This window comes from Lutjanus erythropterus, chromosome 17, assembly GCF_056507025.1.
Source record: "Lutjanus erythropterus isolate fLutEry1 chromosome 17, fLutEry1.hap2, whole genome shotgun sequence".
NCBI lineage: Eukaryota > Metazoa > Chordata > Actinopteri > Lutjaniformes > Lutjanidae > Lutjanus > Lutjanus erythropterus.
The window spans coordinates 21,242,291-21,266,292 of NC_139333.1; the positions used below are offsets into that span (position 1 = coordinate 21,242,291).

At 41.9% G+C, this 24,002-nt stretch overlaps 2 protein-coding genes across 4 annotated transcripts in view; one reads left to right on the forward strand and one right to left on the reverse strand.

Annotated features, from left to right (window-relative positions):
- The window catches only part of dock1 (dedicator of cytokinesis 1), a 260,399-nt gene that overhangs the window by 109,162 nt on the left and 127,235 nt on the right, over window positions 1-24,002 (forward strand). The gene's annotated exons all lie outside the window — the stretch shown is intronic.
- The window catches only part of insyn2a (inhibitory synaptic factor 2A), a 41,300-nt gene continuing 18,995 nt past the window's right edge, over window positions 1,698-24,002 (reverse strand). The window contains exons 3-4 of the mRNA XM_084740734.1: window positions 17,864-17,935; window positions 1,698-3,935 (exon numbers count right to left, since the gene is read on the reverse strand). Coding sequence (XP_084596860.1) covers window positions 3,752-3,935; window positions 17,864-17,935 — 256 coding nt within the window. The 3' untranslated portion in view covers window positions 1,698-3,751. The remainder of the gene's footprint in view (window positions 3,936-17,863; window positions 17,936-24,002) is intronic.

Genomic DNA, 24,002 nt, shown 5'->3' on the forward strand with positions numbered 1-24,002 from the left:
TGTTTCAATGACATCTATTCAGATGAAAATCCTCTCCTGTATATCTTTGGCTTTCTGTATCACCCGCTCTCTTTATCTGCCTGTCTTTGTATCCATTTCTGTCCAAATATTTCTTTCAGCCTCTCCGTGCTTCTCTCTTTCCCGTCCTCTCCCTCTCCCTCTCTCCTGCTGGCCAGACTGCTGCAGAGCTCTTACAGAAAAGAAGCATAGTGAGTTATGGCACTGCATCATAATGCCTCAAACATGCACTTATCACTCACTCGCTGCACCTCTCCTCTTCTCTCCCGCGCTCAAACTTTGACTGAGCGTCCTCTTGGGTTTATTGACCCTGCAACAACTCATGTCACACGTGTGCTCGCTGTCAACTCTGTGCGAGAACCACTGGGAGTCACGTGGTGATGCTCACCACCTTCAAACCACAGGAGGACTGCGGTTAAAGGCGGTAAGAATGCGAGATGTGAAAGGGCACTGGGGGTCTTGTTTGTACCCTCAGTACTGTGCTGTAGACATCCACCCGAGGGAAGCCCTGTGGAGACAGCCCTGCTACGGGTGAGAAGAGCATGTGTGTGTGTGTGGGGGGGGGGGGGGCATTGCTGCCCTCGAGCAACATTGGTTCCTGCAGCTTTGTGCTTCCATGTGAGGGTGACTCTGTTTCTCTGGGGCATTTACTCAGAGCTTTGTCCCCAGTTTACCTCATGGATTCACCTCATTGCAGGTCCATGCCAACATTAGCAGGTGCACCGTGCATGTACGCACACAAGCGAACGACCATGCCAGAAAGTCCAGACATTAAAGTAAGGATGAGCGGGGTGAGAACTGTGCTGTGAGTGTAAGCTTCAGATCAGACACAGGTTCTAAGGCAGGTTGACTTCCTGCTCCAGGAGCCCCTTGCTGCTTATCCCTCTGTTGTATTCTGCTCTCGTGTCGCGCCACCCTGCTACATCAAAGAGATGCAAGGCTGATTCGAGGCGGATTTTCAACCTTATCTCCTGCTTTTCATCACATAAGATTGTAGAGTTGCTTGTTTTGCATACGGAATTTTCAAAGTTAGCTAAAGTGAACTAAATTACAGGGTGGGTTCACCCAAATTACAAAAAAAACAAAACATATTTCATCTCTTACCCCATAGAAGCAGCTATGCTGGTAATGTTTACTCTGAGTTTTGGTGAATGACATGGTGCTTCCAGAAACAGTGACACTGACTGGATAATTCAGATGATACAGTCCAAGGTGACCTCCCTCTCTTTTACTGAACTAAGATGAGTTTAATTGCCTTGCCAACACTTTGTACAACCACAACACTTTATTCAACCTCAACAGAATAAAAACTAAATATAACTCATCAAACTGCCTTTGTTAGTCTTTCCCCTGTTATAACCCTCACCAACTCTGGTTTGATCAAAGTAAATCCTTAATTCACTGCATTAGATGTAAAATATTTTGGCTCTACGGGCTCTTTTTACTCGCTCTTTGGCTCAGTGGGTGTGCACTCTGTCGCTGACTGAGTCTTACCCTGCGTAGCGGCTCTCACTCATTCTTTGGGGGCAGACCACGAAATTAGCAAAATAAAATGATAAAAAATTGCCAGAAAAGAAAGACAAAAACTGGTAGCTGATGCATTTGTCCAGTCGCTCAAGCCTACTACTCACTACGCTACGCAAATGACACTCGGCCTTCTTCAGACTTTGAGAGCTCTGTAGATGTCTGTTTTTATTTTTCATCTTTTGCATATTAAATATCTTTTATTTCTTTTGTCTTTTTTAAAAAAAACAGTATAAAATACACAGTATTGCACATAATAAATCAATTGCACTTCTTTAAGGTACAGATAAACATCTAGTTCTCTCTTGATGCTACAGCATAACTACTGAAAGAAACCAACCTGGCATGTACAAGAGTGGAGGTGTGAATCACATGTAGCCAACAGAAAGCAGCATGATGGAGCTTGTGAAAGTCAAACCAGTGATATTTAGTAGATTGGTAGGTTGTGACAATAGATAAGGATGTTTTCTTTTATGCCCTTGAAACCACTTTGGCACATTTCCTGTCTTGTGGGGCAGTGTTTTTGGCTTTGAGAGTGACTTCAGTTTTATGCTCCTGCAGGCATTGTTACGTAATCTTATTTTCTTTTAGATATTGGCTGCTGTCCCACTCATTAAAATGGTATTAGCCCTATTTGATGCTATACAACATATATCTATATATAGTAAATGCAATTTATTTTGGCTGTACATAGTCTTTGAACCCTGTATAGAGCCACTACATGAGTCTTTACTTTACAGCTGAAGAGATGGGAAGCAATGAGCAGGAGCTAATCATTTTTAAAAAAGAGGGGGGGGGGGGGGGACTTTTTGCCATTCTCTTTAAAAATTGTTTCTGGAAAAGCTAGAAAATATCCTGCAAAATCCGAGGGTTGTAAAAAGCATGCAAGGCTACACGCCTGCCACCCTGCACTGTAGAAGCCCTGGTTGTGATCAGAAGTGGCACATTCAGTCTTTCTGGCTTGGTTTCAGTAGCTATCGTAGTAGCTGATGCAGGATACTGCAGCAATACAATCACGGCTATCTTCTGGTACCTCTCACATGTGCTAAGAACCAACATTATTCGTTATACTTGGTTTCGTGACTGAAACAGTAAAGGATCTTTGAACGTCTGTGTGTTGAGCCAGAACTCTCTATAGTTTCACACTGATGACTGTATGGATTCCCTCTTTTCTTGCGGGTGTTGGGTTTCAATCACCATATGCATTGTGAGGTTAGTAAGAACTAAGTTTGATGTATGAAAAGGAATTCAGAATCAGAAATATTTTCCCTCTTATACACTGTAGTTTTTCGAAATTGACAGCTCCCTTCACAGCAGCTCAAATAAATATATTCCACTAAACCTTAAAGTGAATGTATATAGATATATATTTATATAGAAAAAAGTACATTGACGTCTAACTTTGCAAATGTTATTAAGAAAATAAGTGTTATTTATTCATTCTTTACTCCAAAGTCAGTTGATTCAAGGAGACATTTTAGCGATAGATAGAAAGTTGATCATAGAATTCCAATAAACATCTCTGACTTCTTTGTCCTTTAGGTCTCTTCTTTAGGTATTATGAAAGTCTTCGATCTGTCATGGTTAGTAGGTGATCTACATGTGTGAGTTAATACTCAAAATAGTTCTTTTTAATTATTCTGGAGAAAATGTATCCTGAACAGTGTTAATTGTGCTTTGCAGTACGGTGATATGCTGTCGATGTAGACCTCAGAGCATCGTGGTTGACTTGCCAGCCTCTCCTGGAGGCTGGGAAGAAAAGACAAAGTCCCAACTGGTGAATAGAAATGTGACGGTCACTGAACCGTCATCATAGGATAGGACCCCCAAAGACGTCAGCTAGAAAAATATATGCAAATAGACAGAGGGAAATCAAATTTGTCTTCTCACCTTGCTGATCTCCAAATATGTCGCCCTGGTGTAATTTCACACCCTGTTTGAAGAAATTAGTTCAAAATAATTCTGAATCCATTTTTGGTAAGCATGACATTTTGAATTTTCCATGGAATCCACACTTGTGTCCCATTACACCTCCTGTCGTCTCTGAGAAGGGGTTCAGTATCCAGTGGCGGAGCTCTCCGTTATTATCAGGTCTACAAAAAGCCAAGTAGATGTGATAGAACAGAAGAAGATGGATAAACCAAACCGGATGGTCGTATAAATCCTGTGCATCGGTAATGGATGGTAGGAGACGGACAGTCCTGTGTTTTCACAGGAACCAAAGTTTCCAGCGAGCGTGCTTCTTGGAGTCAGCTTTGGACTTGCGTTTCGGGGTGGAGGTGAAGGCCTCCTGGGAGTAAGGCAGGGGGGGGAAGTGGCCGTCCTCCGTAGGGCAAAGCCTCTTCATCAGCGGCTGCAGCTTGTCCTCCTGCTGCTTGAAGTCCAGCTCCACACTGCAGCAAAAAAAAAAAAAAAACAGTGAGAGAGACACAATCAGCTCCAACAGTAGCTTAACTGCGGCATGCAGCTATTAGTCTAGTCTTATGATACCAGAGAATTGGACTTCTCGCTACCTATCGATCCTCTGGGGATTTCTAAATGCAAGGTAGTTGCTCGAATGATGGGAAGTACAGCTGCTAACAGACCTCTGACCCTTACATTTTTTCAAGGACACACCTTACTGGACACAATGCTCTCCCCTTATTCTCCTCAGTAGTAATCACACAGTGTCACTGCCCCAACATGAAGGGCTCTTTTAAAGGATTTATTTGGCATTGGAGGTTTTTCTTTAACTATGTCCACCTAGTTTTAGCTATGAAGTCTGAGAGATTTTCCTCTATCTCTAGAAAGTGAAGCATTGAGACATGTGAGTCTACTATTAATCTGACTCACCAGATGTACACTGTGGGTATAAGCCTGACATTAGCTGTCCAACTCAGGCAACATTCTCCTTTATTTGCAATAAAGTTTCTTAATAAAGATTATTGCAAGCTAGTGGTGCAGTGTGCGGGAGTTCATTCTTCTCCTGCCCATTGATTTTCCTCCTGTGCGCCTGTCTACAAGAAACTGAAGGTATGCGTGAACCTTTATTTCTATTTTTGGTCATTTTCCTGCCCTTCAGTTATCTGCATGTCACCATTTTTAAAAGCCCTGCCACTGCCACCACGCTAGCAACATACAGGCTGAAAATAGCGAGGAACCCTAACCCCAACTGGTCGCCGACAGTACAGGGAAACAAGCTCGCATCTGTTGTCTTTTCTTTTGTGAGGATTGAGCCATTTCAATGTCAGGGCTCACCTCCCCACCATTTTTAAAATTTCTGTCCCAATGGGGAACAACAGCAACAATTCTCCTGGCCAGCAACACTGCTACACACTGAAAATGTCAACCCTAACCTGGTCGGTAATGGTATGAAAGTACCAGGCTAGAAACATTAGTGTCATTTAGAGCATTAAGGTTCCCAGACTTTTTCATCTGTAGACACAAAAGAGAAATTTCTAACTCAAACTTAGAAAAATAGATCATGACTTGCCGTAACATTCGCATTTACAAACTACTGATAAAGAACACAACAAAATGAAATGTATTTATTTCATTGTAAAAGTGCAAAAAAGTGCAACATTAGTCAAATTTGCTGAGAGTAACATTAAGTTTGTCACCACCTCACAAAAAACTTGCGCTGCCCGTTGAAACATGAGAGGACTTTTAATTTGATAGAGGAAGTACAATGCATAATGCGGTAACTTAAACAGGGCAAAATGTTACCATTTGTTAGTGGGTAAATGTTGGTAGCCTGGTTGTCATTTTTGTGCTTGTTTATCGTTTTAACCGTCAGTAAGGTGGCTGTTACATTTCTTGACCCCAGCTGTATTTTGCTGCTGCATTATGTGACCTTTCACCATCGCTGACGCAGCACTGTGGAGACGGCTCTGGCTGTTTGAGGCTATACAGATATTAACACCACGTCAGTCCAGTTGCTACTACAAGTTAAATAATATAATCTATCGTACATTTCGTTATAATTTAGTAGAAAGCCTCTCTCTGTGATTTTCCCACTGCTTTCTGCGTTAATTTGCTGTTGCCTCTTGCTGCCGTTAATGCAACACAAACACTATCATCACATTAAAGCCCACCAAGCAATCATAATCCCTGCTATTTCCAGAAGGGCTTTTATTGTGAAAGATTTGCAGAATTGATCGGAATGAATGAATCAGTGAGTAATAACAGTATTTCCCTCATAACAGTAATAGAATGGTGAGAATAGGACAACCATGTTCTGCTACTGATTGAATAAATGCTGTGGAAACGTGAATCAGAGAGGTTGAATGACTGTTGTGGTTCAGTCACCGTGTAACTTTTTTGTCGCCTTATAATTTCTTTTATTTTGAACCAGCTGTCACTTCTTCGAACAGGCTGCGAACCTGGTCATTATTTGAGTACAGGCTTTTATTTGACACTTTTACCATGCATATTCTTCCTTCATCACCACTGAAACCACTCTGCTTTTCTTTCCCCTTCATGCTTCTTTTAAATCTTGACATGTTGTGACTGCCCCACTCCCCCTCTAACCATATTAAGTATCTACGTTGTGGCCTGTTCTCACTTGACCCCTGCATAAGCATCTGTCACAGCGCTGCTCAGCCTGGTAAAGCGACCTACATTTCTCACTCACTTCGTCCTCATTCCCAGTAAAACCTCCCATTTTAAATTGTTTCTTTTATTGCATCTGGCTGCCAAGTTTTGCTGCCGCCTCTGCCGCTGCTGTCGTTTTTGTTATTTGCATTCTTATTGTGATTCATAAAGCGAGAAGGAAGCCGATTAGTATTTCTCCCAGTTAGGAGGGCTGGGTCAGTGGAGGGGGCGTTGATCTGAAGATCATTTGCTTTGCTAAAACTGAGATCAGAGCCGGGGTATCGATGTGAGCTTTTTTGGATTTTAGTTTATATCATGTTGCTTTGATCGCCGCACAACATTGCAACATCAGCAAAAGGTAATGGGACTGCAGAAGGATTTAATTCATGAACACACACACACACACTCACAAGCACAGAGTCTTTTCCTTCTCGGTGTACTACTCCATGTTTCCCCAGGGTGCTAGGGGATTTATCTGGACCAGCCATCATTGTAATCCCACGCCCGCGCACATCTGACTCCTAGGTTCTGTTAAGTGAACCTCAGATTACGGCCTCAGCCGTGGTAAGTGTAGGGGGACTTTAATCGGCTAAAGCTTCCTCCAGCCACCAGCCTGAGTTCAGGCTGGTGGGGACTCTGACGGGCAGACTTACATAATGGCAGCAGGATCCACTTCATGAATACTGCAGTTTGTCTGGCTAGACGCTACCATTTACCACTGTGAGAGATTATGCAGACTGAAGGTGAGCTGGGCAGTAAGCTGCCTGCTCTGATTGAAATACAAGGCACCGGTAATGATTGCCCGCTGCAACACTTAGACATCTTTTTTCACTGACTAGTTTATGAAAAATCTACACTGAAAAGAATTCTATCAAGAGAAGCACTGTTGGTGATGAGTGCTCCAGGCGAACTATAGGTGCACATTTGAAGGTAGAACTTCTTTAAATAAGGTATCACAAATACATCAGTTTCTATTATCTACACTGATGCATTTGGCATTGACTGGAATAGAACAGACACCGTAAATGTGGGTGTCTGACAGTGACTCAAGTGAATGTTGGGTGCTGAACCAGACACTCGGCACTTTGCATTCGTTTGATTCAGGCCTTTACATGAGGCCAAGAACACTGCATCTATTAGCAATACATCACAGGCTGTTAATTACACCACTTCACTTTGTGTGAAATCTGTTGGAGTTAGTTTGTGTGTGCGCACACATGTTTGTATAGCCTGACATTGAATTAGTCTGGAATCTGTCAGTTCATTTATGATTTTGAAAGGGTGTTATCAACAAATGCGGATCAAAACGCCACTGGACGCAATTGGATAGGCCCGCGACAAATCACAGCAACAAAACGTATGACATGTTTCACTAAATTGTGTCATAAGTACAGCAAACACATCTATCAGATTAACAAAAGCTTTAAGTGCAGAGGCGTTCACAGACCCCAACTGTTTTCAACATCAATACTGTGAAGTCTCCTGATAGCTACTTGTCAGCTGTTACAACACTAAAGCTGTAACAGAAGAAAGATTTTGCCGCCTCGCCGTGATGTCTGGAGCAAAAATACCAAATAAATTCAACACCTCGAAAGCCCACCGAAGGAGACACGCCGAGGAAGGAGCTTTGATGCAATGGACGTAGCTAAGCTAATGGCAGCGATAAACAAATCAGAACAGACAGTGCTGGCAAGAATAGGTGCCATGGACAGGAAAGCAGACTTGAAATCACATGAACTGAATAAAATGATAGACTCTCTGTCGACGGACTTGGAAGGCCAGATCGACATGAGTTGTATGGAACGATCATCTGACAAGCCTCAAAGATGCTACAAGTGCAAGTCTTAGGGTGTGTTCGCTTCCAACCTGTTTTGTGCAGCTTTAACAAACTCTTAAATTTCCTGTCTGGCTTGGTTCACGCACGGCCGATGACAATGCTTGGAAAGGAGGGTTCATGTAGGGCTGTTCACGCAGAATAGAGCATGAAACGGACCAATTAATGTACTTAACAGTCCGGGTGATTTCTCAAACCTTATTTCATTTGTGCACCAAGATTTGTAAATGAATGAGCCTGAAATGGAGCACAACTAAAAGGCACAATGAATCATTAGCCTTTTTGTTTCTTTGGAAAAACCTTGCTGGCTTTGAACCAAACATTAAACCCTGCTCACGAATTGTCTGTATTTTGTTTTGCTCAAAATGACTTTTTTTTTAACGCTCAGGCAAAAAGATTTGTCCTGAGGTGCCTCAATCAGTTCAGAAATATCTCCAAAATGAAACCGTTTCTTTGAAGACATAAAAAAGGGTACGGTAGTTCATGCTATGATTGTTTCATTTAGACCGCTGCAGCTCTCTTTATCCAAACACAAATTATTCAGTGTTTTTCTGGGATGCAACCGGTCCAAAATTCAGTGGCCAGCATTTAGAAGGTGCCAAGGTAAGAGACCATAATGCTGCTTTTTTTTGTCTTCCCCGTACTGATCTCAAATCAAATTTAGAATTTGAAGATTTTATGTATCACAGATGACTTGGCTGCAGACTACATTTGAGACCTCCTTAGCCCTTTGTACACCCCACAATGTGCCCTGAAGGCTGCCAATAAGCTGCTTTAATTTCCAAAAATCAACTGAATGATTGAGCTGTAGCAGTCAGTCAGCCCTTAAACAGTCCAACTAAGTTTATTTTAAATTCCTTCTTAAAACTTTAATTCACAAACATGATTTTTACCTAATGCTGCATAATTCATCCTGTTTTTGAATTTTACTGCTTGACGCTAGTTATATAAATATATATTTTGCTTTGGTCTGGCCCAAGGGAACCGAACTACATGTGTCAACACAGCCCTGGGGATCACAATGTATATTAAGATCACGATGTCTTCTGAAGTCAATCTCAAGCTCACACATATTAAACATAATTCATAGGCTGCAGAATTAACAGGCTCTTGCAACTCAAATAACTGTCGTAAGGCAGCATCAAAGGATTCTGTGATCAATGGCTGTGTGTTTGTCAGAGCGTAATGAGCGTGTGGTGGTGTCACTGGTGAAGCAGCGTGCCTTTTTTATCTCTTAAAAAACCTTCAATTAACACCATGTAAAGGCACAAAGAGACTACCCTTTTTTTTGGGCATCTTTGGAGAAGTACTGCAGCTTAATGCGGTGTCAGTTTTGTGGGATGTGTTTCTCACACACACTGATGCACTATAGCGGTGATAGGATTTTCTCTGCTCTTCAGTGTAAGCCTCTAATGCTGCTGGGACTGTTGTTGCTGTTCATCCACAGCTTCAGGTTATTGCCCTGCATGGACACACTGCCATTTAACCTGATTAAAAACATATATATATATTTATTGATACAAGCATTAAATGTATTTTCAAACAGTTATTAGTGCATTTCCGTTTACAGTACTCACGTAGCAGTCTTTGTCCAGCTCTTGCCTTAAGGTTTGTGACCCTGTAGTTTCACTATACAGTTAGGAAGTATTTTAGGATTGCTCTGAAGGGCTGTCCCTGAAAACTCAGTGGTTCTAATAATCAGTTGAGATGACCCCAGGTCGCGTCACGTTTTGTCAGTTCAATTGCTGTGAGCGTGAGGCAGGACGGCGGCTGCTCTGGTGATAACTGTCAGTGAAATCAGCTAAAGCGCTTTCGAATCCGACGGTGGTACGGGCTCCTCTACTGCCGTCCGCTGTGGTCGACTCTTCAGCTGACAGCGCCGCAGCCGCCTGGCAGGAGAGGCGCTGTGTGGTGCACCGCTCGGATTTCATAACTCAACAACGAGCAGGATGCACTTCACTTTATCCGACTGCAGAAAATCTGATGTTTTCACACCACGGACGACAGAGAAAGGCCTTCTGAAATGATTTAACTGCTATAAACTTCCCGACGATTAATGTTATCGTTTCAAATTTTTATAATTTACCTTGCCATGGAACAGACTTTTCCAACCAGGAACTGAAGTATATATAAATATATGTGTATACAGACATTTTTGACATTTGCCCAATCACTGTCTTTAAACCATCTCTGTCAGTCATAGTCGGTGCCATCTGAAATGACCCATATACTTACTGTCAGACAGATGTTTGGATGACACTGATGTAACATAACTCCTTCCATCCCTTTCATTGAGACAGAACACGCATTAGTTGCACAGCTGCAAGAGGTTGCTTAGCAGGAAAACATAAACATATGTTTTCAGCAATAACACACTTGTCATCTTTCTGATGGGGACAGTCACTAATTCTGACGCGTCTGGTAAAATCCTGTCACAGCGACGTGTTTAAACATGGTCAGACTCTGAGTAAACGGCAGCGATCAGGGATTACCCCGTGAGAGAAGCTTCAAATTAGTGTTTCAGAAGATCATTGTGAACATGATGCAATTTTGAATCTGTGCTTCGATCCCTCCCTCTCTGCCGTGTTTCATGTCAGATCCCAGGCTAAACTGAGAAGCATAAATGTCATGACGTGACTTTCAAAAGATAGAAGTTCACACTGACAGCTCATAAGCGGAAACCATGTTTAGACATCTCAGTTCAAGTATTAGACATGTTTACATGCCTCACCTGACAGATGTTTACACACTTTCTACACCATTGTGTCCAATGTATGTTATGTCAGACTAAATCGCTATTCAGCTACAATCCAAGTGTCCTTTCAAGTTCAGATGCTACCTGTGTTGCCGCTCCATCACAGTATTTCTTTCAGGCTTAATGAAGCTTGGTTGCTGTTTTGTAGTCAGACTAAATCCTTAAACACACTCTCAGCGTACATATTTGAACAACCTGTGGATCCGTGATGCTCAGAACGCAACAGTGGTCCTGGTAGCTGTTTATTTTATCTAAGCCCGAGTTATTTTTATGAAGCTGAATCGATGCTTTAATTAAATTTGCTTCTCGTATAAAAATACAGAGCTTTCAATCTGCCGGGAGGATCGTACAAAGCAGAGGTAAAGTGGTCTGTGGCTTGGGAAAAGTATAGCGAGAAAACTTAAATGTCACCGAAAAGAAAAAAAAGTCTGCATAATTTCATTTGGAGGAGAGAAAAAAAAGCAGAGTGAAAAGATAATCATCTCATCTTTGAAACATACTCAAAAGGCCTTTTAATAAAAGATTTATTAGTCTCTACCCGGCCCAGTTATCAGCATCTCCTTATGAAACTGTCACGGGCCCTGCTGCGTCGCTCCACATTTTGATTTTTCGCTGAAAGCGTTGTTGGCATTCTCTTGTCCCCTAGCTGCCACTCCCCAGAGTGGGTCGTTGGATCGGAACAAATTGAAGACGGCACTGTGGACCTTGTCAGTCTTTAACCTCTCTCCCGCACTTGTTCTGACTCTTTCTTTGTCTCTCTCACTCTTTTCCTGTCGAGCTCCTGTTCTCCAAAAAGTGTGTATACAAGAAAAAAACCCTCTCACATCAACTCATCACTGACACACACACCTCTCAGCTGCCCTTTAACCCCTCTTTAAATGTCTGTGTGTCTTTATCACGTCTTCTCCTCTGTCCCCTTTTGCACATTCTCACCCTCCTTTCCTCTTTTGTTCCCTTATCCTCCCGGGTGTTAACATGCTCTTCCCGACTGTCCTCACTGTCCCCCTCGACACTGTCTGTCCCGCCGAGGATCCGTCTTGTAGCTATGGTAACCAGCTCGCCACCATGTTGGGAAACATCATTATGCTCGCACAAAAAGAGATATCTTCTCCCGGCAGAGTCGTGCAGTAGGACAGGCTTGCTGCTCAATAATTTCCATATGTTATAATGTAATCAGCTCTGCAGCCTTTAGCAACGCTTAATTGATTTTCATAGCCGTGCATAATAGATTGGAGATTTTTTACTCCTTTTTAAACACCCATTCCTTTTTCAAAATTTATTTTATTATCTTTTTTATAATCTGTTTCCACTGCACAGTGTAATTCAGAGAGCATTTCATCATCAGATGGTTAAATGATCAGCTGCGACTCCCCATGCATGCTGACAAAATTAAACTGATTGGAAATAACTGTAGTCCATTGTGAACAATGATACCCAGTGGCGGGGACCTCCCCAATCAACATCCTTAATCACAACCACTTAAACCTATCTCCCTGTTTGATCAGCACATTAGCCCGCATAAATGCAGCGTGAGGAAAATGAGATTACAGGGTTTCTGCGTCAAGATGCATCACGACTTAATGGCTGTGGACTCGAAATAAGTGGAATGCATTTCAAATCCCCGGCTTTTCCGCACCATCCCGTCTGTCTCATTTTCTTCCTTTACGTTGTTTGTCTCTCATGCTTCCTCTTCTTTCTGTCATCCCCCCGTCCCACCTATCTCAGTAACAGATATTACATCACCTGGCAAGATAGAATGAATTGCAATAATCTTTTCATCCCTTTCTCTTCCCTGTTCTGTTTCAATGTCACGCGCGTTGTATTAAGCATCGAATCCCCAAGTTCATTTGAACACGCACTGTTAGCTGTTCGGAGGAGATAACGTATTCTGTGGAAAGTTACTGAGACCGGAAAAAAGAAAGGGAGACTGAGTTCAGTATGGTTCAAAAAAGAGTAGAGTGGGACCAGACAAGGACAAGAGACTACAGCAGCTTGTGTATTCTGTTTGAAGTCCATGCCCACAGACTACAGCAGCGTATTGATCTGCCGCTGTTGTTATGCTAAGGATGGGCTCCAAGATGATGCCATGTACTCTTGGACAAATTGATTATGCTGAAGAGTGCACGGCTGGCTCCTTACCGGGCTGCGTTAAAATGATTTATGGACCCATATGTCCACTCCGGTCATGAGACCAGCTCCATCATAAACACAAGAGTTAGGAGTTTGGCCCTGACGCAAAGACACAAGCACGCTCAAAAAAAAAGAAAAATCCTAATAGATATTATAGACAGCTATTCTTCCCACGTAAAGTGTGTGTTCCTTCATGGCTCTGCTTCCTATCTTGTGTTCCTCCACCTCCAGAGAGGTTGTTTTCATGGAGATCTAAGTAATTAGATTGCCATTTAATCCTCCTGCCTGTGCGAATACAACTGCTATATTTGATTCTGTGTCTAATCAACACAATTCACCATGCCAAGTGAGTCTCTTAAAGGAGAACTCGGATCAATTTAACAATTTTCAAACATCTCACCTCGAAATTTCTGCCCTTTGTCATGTTGAAACCCTGCCAGGCGCCGGTTAGGTTTGTAAGAAACGAGCCTTCTGTTTCATATCAACTTGGTGTTTTTTTTTTCTGCACTTCCTCCACAGTTTCACGCTTCAGCGTTTCAGTTGATTGTGGCAGATCTAGGAAGCCAAATGATCTGATGTTAATAAATTGCCTGTTTGCAGACAGTTGTCATTGTGTGTTTTTTAGGGCTGCGCAATATTAGCCAGGCTTCATGGATATCTCAGTTCATTTCTGATTTCTAAGGGGCGCAGACCAAAATGCATGTGGATGCATTTGGTTAGACCTACAACCAATCAGAGCAGCAAAACATGATGTAGCTCTGAGCGATACATGCAAGCTGGTGCAGTACTTGATCCAGTATCAAGCAGGAAAAAATGGCAGCTTAGTGACAAACCTTCTCAAATTGCAGTTGAACAGTACACGAAAATGTTTCAGATTTTTTTAGGTGAGAAATACGCAACGCTGTAATGTCTTGATTCATAATTGATCAGCACTGCCTAGTTTGACAGCTTGATCTGAGTATCATGAGCTGGTGTGTTGCATTTGAAATGTGTGATGTCACTGAACTGACTTTTAAATTCAGGATGAGTGAGGTTCTTGTCAGTCATTGTATCAAACCTGCGTCGTATTAAATAAATGGTTTTATTTGGCCCCAAGACAAGAGAGGACGGCGGAAATCTCCCTAAACGGGATGGTGGCCAAACGAATCATCCAGAGAAAATCAATCATGGAGTTGCAGATTCGTCTGGTTCCCAGGTTTGCACAAGAGATGTACAGTATATTGCAATATTATAATAATACAGGAAATTTCACCAGATACATGCAGTGTGTTATTCGTGTACAGATAAACAATTTATTTTTCATCATTTGGATATTTCTGAAATCTGCCCTCCTCTAACAAAACAACCCTTCCTCCTACTTCCACCACGCTTGGTGCAGCCCTCTGCCACCCCTTCAGAAATAAACTTGAGCTCCTCCTCTTTTGGCTTCACAAATGCGACTTTGGACATGGACAACAACGCCATGACGAGTTGCTGCTGTGAACAGGAATACAGGCACTCAAAGACCACATAACTGAACAACGGCCTCGAGCATCCAGGCAACATTTTCAGTGACCGCAGCTCTGTCGCATGCGTGTTTACAGGTAGACTCTGCATGCACAACCATCAGCTTGCTCTAGTGAAAGGATGCAAACAGGTAGTGCTCATTTTTAGGTTGTGGTGGGCGTGCTTTGGTTGTTTGATAAATTAATGGAGTGCACCCCGCCAGCAGAAAACAATAGGATTTGATCTGTGTATCCAAGAACATGCAAGTCTGATTAACTTATGTAATATCAGGTGACCGTAGTCATAGAAGATGAGAAGCTCAAGTTTTTTTTCTCCTTTTCTATTGAGCAGCAAAACAGTTGAAGCAAGATGAGTTAATTTGCCTCACTTGACATTGCCTGTCAGACAAAGTGACTACAGCACGTCTTGCAGTCCTAGTGTGCATGATCAGCACCGACCAAGTCAAGAGACACATTTTTACAGCATTCAGTCAGTTTCTCTTCAGAAATTTCAAATACAGGTAAGAAGAACTAGATAATACAGGTATGTTGCACAACCCACTGACATGTAGGCATAATTGGCTCACATTCAAATGGGCACGCTTAATCACAGCTCCTATTGCAGCCTGCATTCTGCATATTTTAATCCTTCATTGGGAATTCAGGTCATGGCGATATTTAAATGAAACACCTTTCCCAACACACTGCTGATTAGTATAGGTACACTGTGAGCTGCCAGGAATATCTTGACAAAAAAGAACCTTAGAGTGGAATAGCTCATATTTTTAGATTTAGACGTGTTATCGTGCCGCAGTTTGTGCTCACAGATTCAGAGGGACGGTTAGTGAATGCAGAGACTGCACAGCAGGGCAAAGCTCGGTGGGTCTTTATTCAGGCGGGCAAAGCAGACTTGGAGGATAGGTAGACCAGAGGGAGCTTGGCCTTCTCTTCCCCAGGGCCAAATCACACAGAGTTAGCATTAAACATGTTCCTGACTAATTCATAATACCAGGCGAGCGCACGTCTCAGCAGTCTGTCCCAGCTCATCCATGCTTTAACCCTGTACTCAACCCATAGCCTCTTTATTCCCTCGTGCCATGTTGTGTCCTTCACATCATGAGCCATAATTCAGCTCACCTCACTTCATCTCGCTGTCGTTGAATTGTGGTAAAAGTGACTGTTCTTGTTGTCCACCCCGCGGCTATGCGGGCGACCTACCGTGATTTAAAAACGCTCGGCTTTACGACACGATGCACCTTCCTCAGCTCAAACATGAGAGGGGACAGAGCTGTGCCCTGCTCCTTCATTTTCAGCAGCCGATTGAAGTTCGGCCAGTGGCTTATCAGTTATTGAGAGCAGTGGATAGAAAATGATTTAAATGGCTCATCAAAAGGCAAAATGCCAACTGAGTGGAGCAGCAGTGTCCACTAAAAACAGTTTTATTGATCCCCTCTCACCCTCCTGCTCTTTAAATCTCTTGTCTCTCTCATCTTTTGCCCCCCTCCTGTTTGTCTGGACTGTTGGATTCGGACTTTTTCTGAGCACCAAGCAGAAAAAAAAACCAGCCAGACACACAGACATGTATGCACATACAGATTTTGTAATGCACTCCTAACTGTGAACAAAGAGCCCTCATGGGACCTGCAAACTGCAGGCCTTTTTAAACTTTGATCCCATCGTAAAGAAGACCTGTCTTTATGCTGGCTTTGCTTGTTTACACTGAACAAAACAACGCTGGTAAAATGCTGTGCCAGTGTGGTTTTAGACTACATTTCAGTGTCTTATTGTGTAAAGAGGAAGACTCAAGCCCAACAGAGGGGTCGAGACCTGCAATGCTTTGTCAGAAAATCAGGACCACTGATTTCAAACTTTGAGCTGACCCCTCACAGTTAAGATCAGATCATCATTCAGTCCACCACTTTGGTCCAGACTGAAGTATCTCAACAACCATTGGACTGTACAGACTTTCATGGGATGCCTCTCCAGGGGATGCATCCTAATAACTTTGGTGATCCCCTGACTTTATTCTTGTGTTAGGTTCATGTTTGTGGTTCAGCATGAAATATTGGATAGATTCTTGTGAAATTTGCTACAGATGTTCAAGGTCCCTAAAGGATAAATTCAAATTACTTTGGTGATCCCCTGACTTTTCATCTTGAACCGTCATCAGGTCAAAAACTCCCAAAACTTTGGTGTATGACCAAAGACCTACTAAACTAATGCCATTCCCATCTAAAAGGATGGACAATAAGATGGTACCATGGGAAAGAGTAAACCTTCTAAACATCAGCATTTTAGCCTCTTTCTCACATAGTTCCCAGAAAATTACCGGGGTAACCTTTCAGGAAATATTTCTGTCTTGCACCTTTTCACACATGCCATGGCAATGCTGGAATACATGGGGCCAAAGGACAGTCCAGCAGATGGTAATGCAATACTATAAAACCCAAAAGAAAATGAGGCATGGCCAGATGTACATGTATGCAGCGGAAGATTATTAGGAACCAGAAACATGCATTTGATTTAAAAGGAAAACTAAAAGAGCGTTGTTGTCGTTGTAACTCCAGTCCTCGTTGCAGTCTTGTGATTGGTTCACTCGTACCACATGAAAGCTGCTTCTATCCCTTGTCCCTGCAGTGTTGCTGCTTTCATTCACAGCACAGCCGTTCAGGCATTTTCCCTGAAATGTTAGTAAGTCTTGAGATGGGAATGTCGTGAATGGGGCTTTGGGGCATGTTAGCATGCTGATACTGGCATTTCACCCAAAGTACAACTGTACAACAAATCCTCAAATCTGAGCAGCTGGAACCAGACATGCCGTTGTTCTCTATAAGCTACTGAAACAGTTATCAAAATTGATGCCAATTAATTTTCTGTCGACTGATTATTTAATAATTCTTCCCTTCTCAGCATCGTTTCACATACATAAATACATTCACAAAGAAAAGGGGCTGAACAATTAATCAAAATATAAAGCACACAACACAAAGAAACCTAGGCTGCAAAGAATGACACACACACACCCCTCCATAAAGAGATAACTATGCACCCTGCTAGACTAATGACTTTGGACTCAAGTCTGTACTGGTTGTCAAATAAATTGAGCTGAATGTGAAAGTATGCAGAGGCTCAGTTGGCTTGGCAACAGCACACAGTGATGATATTTCATGATGTTTTAATGGTAATTAATTTCACCTTTCTCGGCCCTGTGCTCACACATTCTATAGTGTGCGTCCTCTCTCCTCTCCAAACTTGTGCCCCCCTGTCGCTAAATCCAGCTAACCCTATACCTGCTCACACACCTCTTCAGTGAATGAAGGGGTGTGAGGAGACGATGGAGAGGCTGACAGAGATGTATAGATTCAGAGAGAGCGCGTGGTGTGTAAATGTCACACGTCCCCATGTGCTCATTAACACCATCTACATTAGTCTTGCATCCCTGGCCCCCCTCTCTTCTGTCCTTTTTCCACCTGTTCACTTTCCCTCAAGGAGAAAGGACAGGGCACATTTGGATCATTGTGTCTTTGAAGAGGAATGGCCACTAACCTGTAAATAATGCATGCGCTGTTCCGGCATGTGTCACAGTTGGCCGTGTCCTGTCCGGTTCGATAGGAGAGTCTGCGGGGAAGATAAGAGTCTTGAATGAGTAATTATAGGACTCGTTAAGCTGCTGCCGCACACCTTCCTTTCTCATCTTGTTTGTTGTCCCTCGTTAGCAAGACAGAAGTAAATGAGGGTGATGAGGAGTCATGAGGCCCTCCTGAGTGGCCTGTGTCCGGCAGCCAGGGCGCGAAGGGCGCAGTGTTGGCCATTAGCTGTGGTTGACTGATTGGAGGTCGGATAAGGCAAACTAGTACAGAGGATGAGTTTCTGGGCTGCACTAAAAGGTACAGTACAGGCATTAAATTACATGAGCCCACACAAATTGCAGCAGAAACTTTTTCAACTATTCTAGTCTCATTAACATGTCATTTATAACATAGCAAAAGTATTAAAAAATGGGGGAAAGTACTGAAAAATACTCAAATCGGTGATGCCACACAATCAGTTCTCTGCAGTCCCCAGTCAACCAAAAACTATGTTTTACATAAGACAATTCAATTTAATTTAATTTGTATAGCACCAAATCCTAACAAACATTATCTCAGGGCGCTTTTCAAATAGAATAGGTCTAAATCACACTCTTTATAAGCCCAATTGAGCAATAATGGAGGCAGACATGGTGAGTAAAACCTCAATTTTGACATGCAGAAACCTCAAGGGCATCCAGGCTCTTTGTTAAGGGTGGGGGCCATCCAGCTTAGTGGTTCAGTGCATGTGCAAAATTTAATTCTTAACCCTCACATGCATAAGTGGACCAAAATTACCAAGTGGGTTTGTTTTCTTGCGATATCTTTGTAATGAAAACACGTTCCAAAAAAGCTTGAAGTAGATTTTCATTGTTGCCAACATTAATGTTGAATAGTGCCAATTTGGCAGTCACAAATATAGTTAAATGTTATTTATATTATTTATTTCTATTTAAAAATACTATACTATACTATATGTTCAATCAATGCTAGCATTTATACATATTTGTGCCAGTTTGTGTTTCCTCGTATACGAGCCTGATTTTTTTTGGCAGCTTTTCTAAAAAATTGTGATGATTGTTGCAATGTAGTAGCAGGTGATAAATAACCAAAAAAGAAGTTGTGAATTATTTCTTTTTTTGCTCTTGGTGCAATTCATTAAAAATCAAAGGCAACTTGTGCCGGTGAGAATAAAACTGCACTCTGTTTTGAGTTCTAAGTAACCTTCTTAAAAAGCCTCAGGATTACTAAAAATCTAACAAAGTGTGATTTATTTGTAAATGAACCAGGGGGTATTCCACAAAGAAATAAAATCTTTTTGAAGCTCAAACTCAAAAAAGTAAGTGCAAATTGATTAAATATGAAAGTGCACAGAGCATTGATAAATGTCAGTCACAGTGACGAACCATCTTCTTGTCAGTACCCATGACAAAATTAAAAATACAAAAAAAATTACGTTTGTAAAGTTGCAGTGATTGAACCATATTACAAGATCGTGCAGAATTCTTGGGAATTGGTTGAATTTACGTGCATTGTTGCAATCACAACATAACAACTTTCTGGAGGGGCTTACTGATATAATCATTTTAATTTAAATGATTATTTTTGAACGCAAAATGGTTAGGACTTTTTATGTTACAGAAGAAACCTTTACGAGGAAGAAGCATTTATCAGATTTTCTCTTGTAACTTGTGTGAGTTTCACCCCATTTTTGGTAGGATCAATTTTCAAAACTTTCCCTCTTTAAGACTTTTTTATAAAATCTGAGAAAAATGCCTAACATGGTTTCCCAGCATCCAATGTGACATCCTCTATCAGTCCTCCACGTTTCCCAGTACCAAACCTCTTAACTCACTACAGAAACCCCACCATTGATTAATCTGTTTAGTACAGGATAGTGTTGTAAAACATGCAGCAAGTTATTTTCACTGTGAAACATTTACTGCGTGAAAAATCTGAGAACCATTTGGAAGTTAATGGGTCCTCAAAGCAGATAAAATTTGACAGTTTTGTTTAGGACAGCAGCCCTTTGGCTCTATGCAGTCAGTCCGTCTTTATTTCACTGTGATATTGATTCACCAAATTAACATTCAAACCCATCGATATCTTATTATATTATATTCTGAGAGTCCTTATATTGTTCTATTTGCAGATGTCAGTGAGATAAAATATTGTCATGAGCCACGTTTCCATTATAGATCCCTATTTCTCCTGGGGCAGCTAAAGACCAGGTGATTGCCCTGGGTGGAACTACTTGGTTACATGCTTCAGAGGCTCAGTGGTTCTCTTATTGGATTAGCATGTGGAAATGTGCATATTGATTGACAGCAAGCGTTTCTCCTTGTAATTAACGGCACATCGCAGTGGACACACTGTGGACTCACTTCACCAGTGACATGGACAAGAAGGAAATCCTCTGCTGGTTGGGTTTTATGGTTATGACCTGCACTGCTGCATCAACAGTAAAGAGTCTTGTAAACCCAGTACAGATGTCAGGCTTATTGTAGCTGTTATTTACCCGTATTGTCCTTCATCGGTGGCTCTCCTTCACAATTAAGTGGTTATATGGAGTCACACTTAATAGCCAATTCCAAATACAATCACCCTCCTACTTAAAGCAGTGTTATTTGGATGGAAGCATTTGTAGGTGTCACAAGCCCTTGCTGATAAATTTACTACGGCTAAAAGTGATGGTGAAAAATGTCGATCGGTGTTTCCCAAAAATGAAGATGAGGCCCTTAACTGTCTTGTTTTGTCCACAGCCAAAAGGTACTCAGTTTACTGTCACAGAGGAGTAAAGACATCAAAAAATATTCACATTCAAGAAGCTCAAATCAGAGAATTTTGACTTTATTTCCCTTAAAAAATTTAACATTGTCTTGAGTATCACATTGATCCACAGGTAGGAAACTGTGGAACTGTAAGTAGCACAGTTTTTGTACACTTTTTGTTAAAAGGTATTGACCTTTTTCACACAAATTCACCCAGTTCTGCACGAGGTTTCTGCTTGTGCAAACAGACTTTTTCCTTGCAGCTATTGTTTGGTCTTTGTAAATAGTATTATAGAGCGTACAGTGAAGACCTGCTCCATATGAACAGTTCCCTGAGATAACTTATGTTGTGATTTGACTTCTGACTTTTGAGATTTCTGGATTGGTTGCACTCACAGCAAAGAAAAACTGAATAAACGTCAACGTGTCTGTCCAGAATGTCCTTATTACACACAAATTTGCAGTTTCCAATGCTTTGAGCACCACGAATGAAATTCAGTTTAACTCCACTGAATTGGCAGAGTCGGAAATCATAAGCCCCTTTTCCATTCACATGAGCTGGCTTGGTTTGACTCACTTTGACTCGGCTCATCAGCCCAGCACAGCAGGAATTTCCATCTCCACTATAATGCATACCCACATGTGGGTGTGTATTTAACTGGTGATCTGCTTGAATTAAGTTGAGCGGCTGGAAAACAGTGGATAAACACATTTTGTTCCTTATCAAATCTTCACAGTAAAAGCCACCTTTAATTTTGTTATTTTAAAAACAGCAGAATAGGAAAGATTGGGTTTTTACCTACAGCTGAAAGCAAACATGAAACGGTAAAATAATGCACCAACACAGTAGAGAAACTTCGCTTCAAACCACGGAGATTCAGTTAGAAGCTACAAAAGTCCCAGGAGGTGAACACAGAGACTTTTAAAAACAGGTCTGGTCTCCTGCACAACACAAGTGAATCTCACAATACACACTTTGACGGAGGGGGGGTGAAACAGGGTTGGCAAGTAAGTTGTCACAGTAACCAGTTTGGAGGCAGGATGGGCACAATTTTTCCAGACTCGTCATAGCTTGGCACGTTACAAGTGGTAAGTTCAAATCAACGTGGCATGGCTTGATTCTGCACAGCCAGAAGTGACAATGCCCTAATAGTGGCTAGATGCCAGTATAAGAAAGTGAGAAAATGTATATTGTTTATTTGTTTTTTTGGTACTGAAGTGACCCTTGAACCAATCACTGTCATAAATCAGGATTTCTCCAATGAAAATTGCTGTAAATGCTGCTGGATTCTTCTCCTCATTGAGGTTAATATGCTAACTTTCACATTTATTTCCTATCTCTCATCTTTGCAGTAGCAGGGACATTTTTCAAATCGCTATCAGGGACTCTTGTCACGCTGCCCATAAGGTGCGGCACCAATAAAAATTAAACCTCTATCATAAATATTCCCTTCTTATCTACTCCTCTCTGTGCTATATGCTGTGACAGGTATATTAGAGGTGTTGATATCAATATTGTTATTTAAGGCTGTCGCAGAATGAGGTAATGGGAGAGCCTGAGAGGAGCACAAGTGCAGTGATAGGGGAAGATTGCAGCGTGAATTATTTGCAATTAATGGCCTTGCCATTGGAGAGGGGTTGACAGCGCAGGGCAGTGGGGAAGTTCAAGCCTGGCTTCACTTTCCACCCAGGTGAGCCAATCGATTAGCAGCCAATGGGGTGCAAGGGCAACCGGGTCGCGTCCTTAGAACAACTCGAGCTTATTTTCTCCATCTCTCGCCCTCATGCTGTCTTGATCTCTTTCTCCCTTCTATCTCTCATCCCTCCCCACGCCTCCCTCACACTGAGTTGATAAGAGAAAATAAGAGAGCAGAGCTCATTTCGGCAGGCCTCCCTGGGGAGAGCGGAGCCAAAAGTGCCATTAACAGTATATTTATACTCACTACCCCCTTTGTGCTACTAGGTGAGCTCTCCCAAAGGTCACTGAGTGGGTGGGAGTCCAGAGGCATAAAAACATGGACACATACACAGTGTTAATAGACAACAAGTCCTCATGAGTGTGATTAATTGGGTCTGGCCTGCCAACACTGGCTGATGATGCAGCAAATTTATTCCCAAGCTTTTGTATTGTTGGATGCAACCAGTGATGTTCTCTAGCATCCTTCACACTGTGTTGTACGCCCAGAGCAAGGCTGCACTTCAGGGGTGTGTGTGTGTGTGAGTCTGTATGTGCTTGCATACATGATGTGTGGGGACATCATGCAAGTAGCTCTAAACTTTTTTCTTTTTCCCCCAGCAGCTTGGAAAGAGCTGCTTATATAATTTGGGAAGTTCCAAATAACCTGGAGATATGTAGCCTCGTCCCTCTCACTCACTTTCTTTCAATCGCTTGCTCTCTAGCTGTTTTCCTCTTCAGGTGTCTCTGTTTCCATCTAGTAGCAAATAAGAAGAAGCAGTAGTTGTTCTGGGTGTTTGGAGTTTGGAAGTCTTGTTCATTTTCTGCATGGTGACTTTAGGCGACTTGCATTTGGGGCATTTAAAATTCTTGGATTTGCATGAAACTGTTCCAGTTGAATCATCAGTACAAAAGACAACCCCAATTTTTTCAAAAGTTGGGACAAAATGTAAAAAGTAAATAAAACAGAGTGCAATAATTTGCTGATCTTTTTCAACCTGTATTTAGTTGGATACAAAGTACAAGAACAACTCTTCAAATTTGGTTCAAACGTCCATGTGGACTTGGGGATGAGCTGATTAGAACTTGGTGGTTGAAGGTCAAAGGTCGCTGCTATAACACGTGAATTCATGTGCTAAGTATGACAAATTTTCACAAAGATATCAAAAATGATGAACTGATGACATTTTATATGCAAAAGGTCAAAGGTCATCTTCACTGTCATAATGTTCAGCTCTCCATCAGTCCTCTGTCCTCCTCTAAGAGAAGACAAGCATGTTTCTCACTGGAAATTAGTCACTGCGATCATGCATTTCAATATAGTGAGAACTAACATTTTGCTAAAAATACATTTCATTAAAGTCCCTATAGTTCTTCACTAAATATACTATACGAGTCTGGAGGGACATGTATGTAAGCTGCTACTTAACTGGTCATGGAGGACATACAACCACAGCATCCAACTCATTTGGAATCAGGGTTGTGTGAGTGACTCTGATGGACAACATCTACATCTGAAAAAGTTAGACGCCTTTAAACATGTGGGGGCACTTAAGGTCAACTATGAAACAGAGCATTTGAGATAGAAATAACCAATCACAGAGCCTCGAAGTCTGATCTAGCTGTTTTAAATTAGTTCACTTCTGTTTCCTGGCTCAATTTTAGTTGAA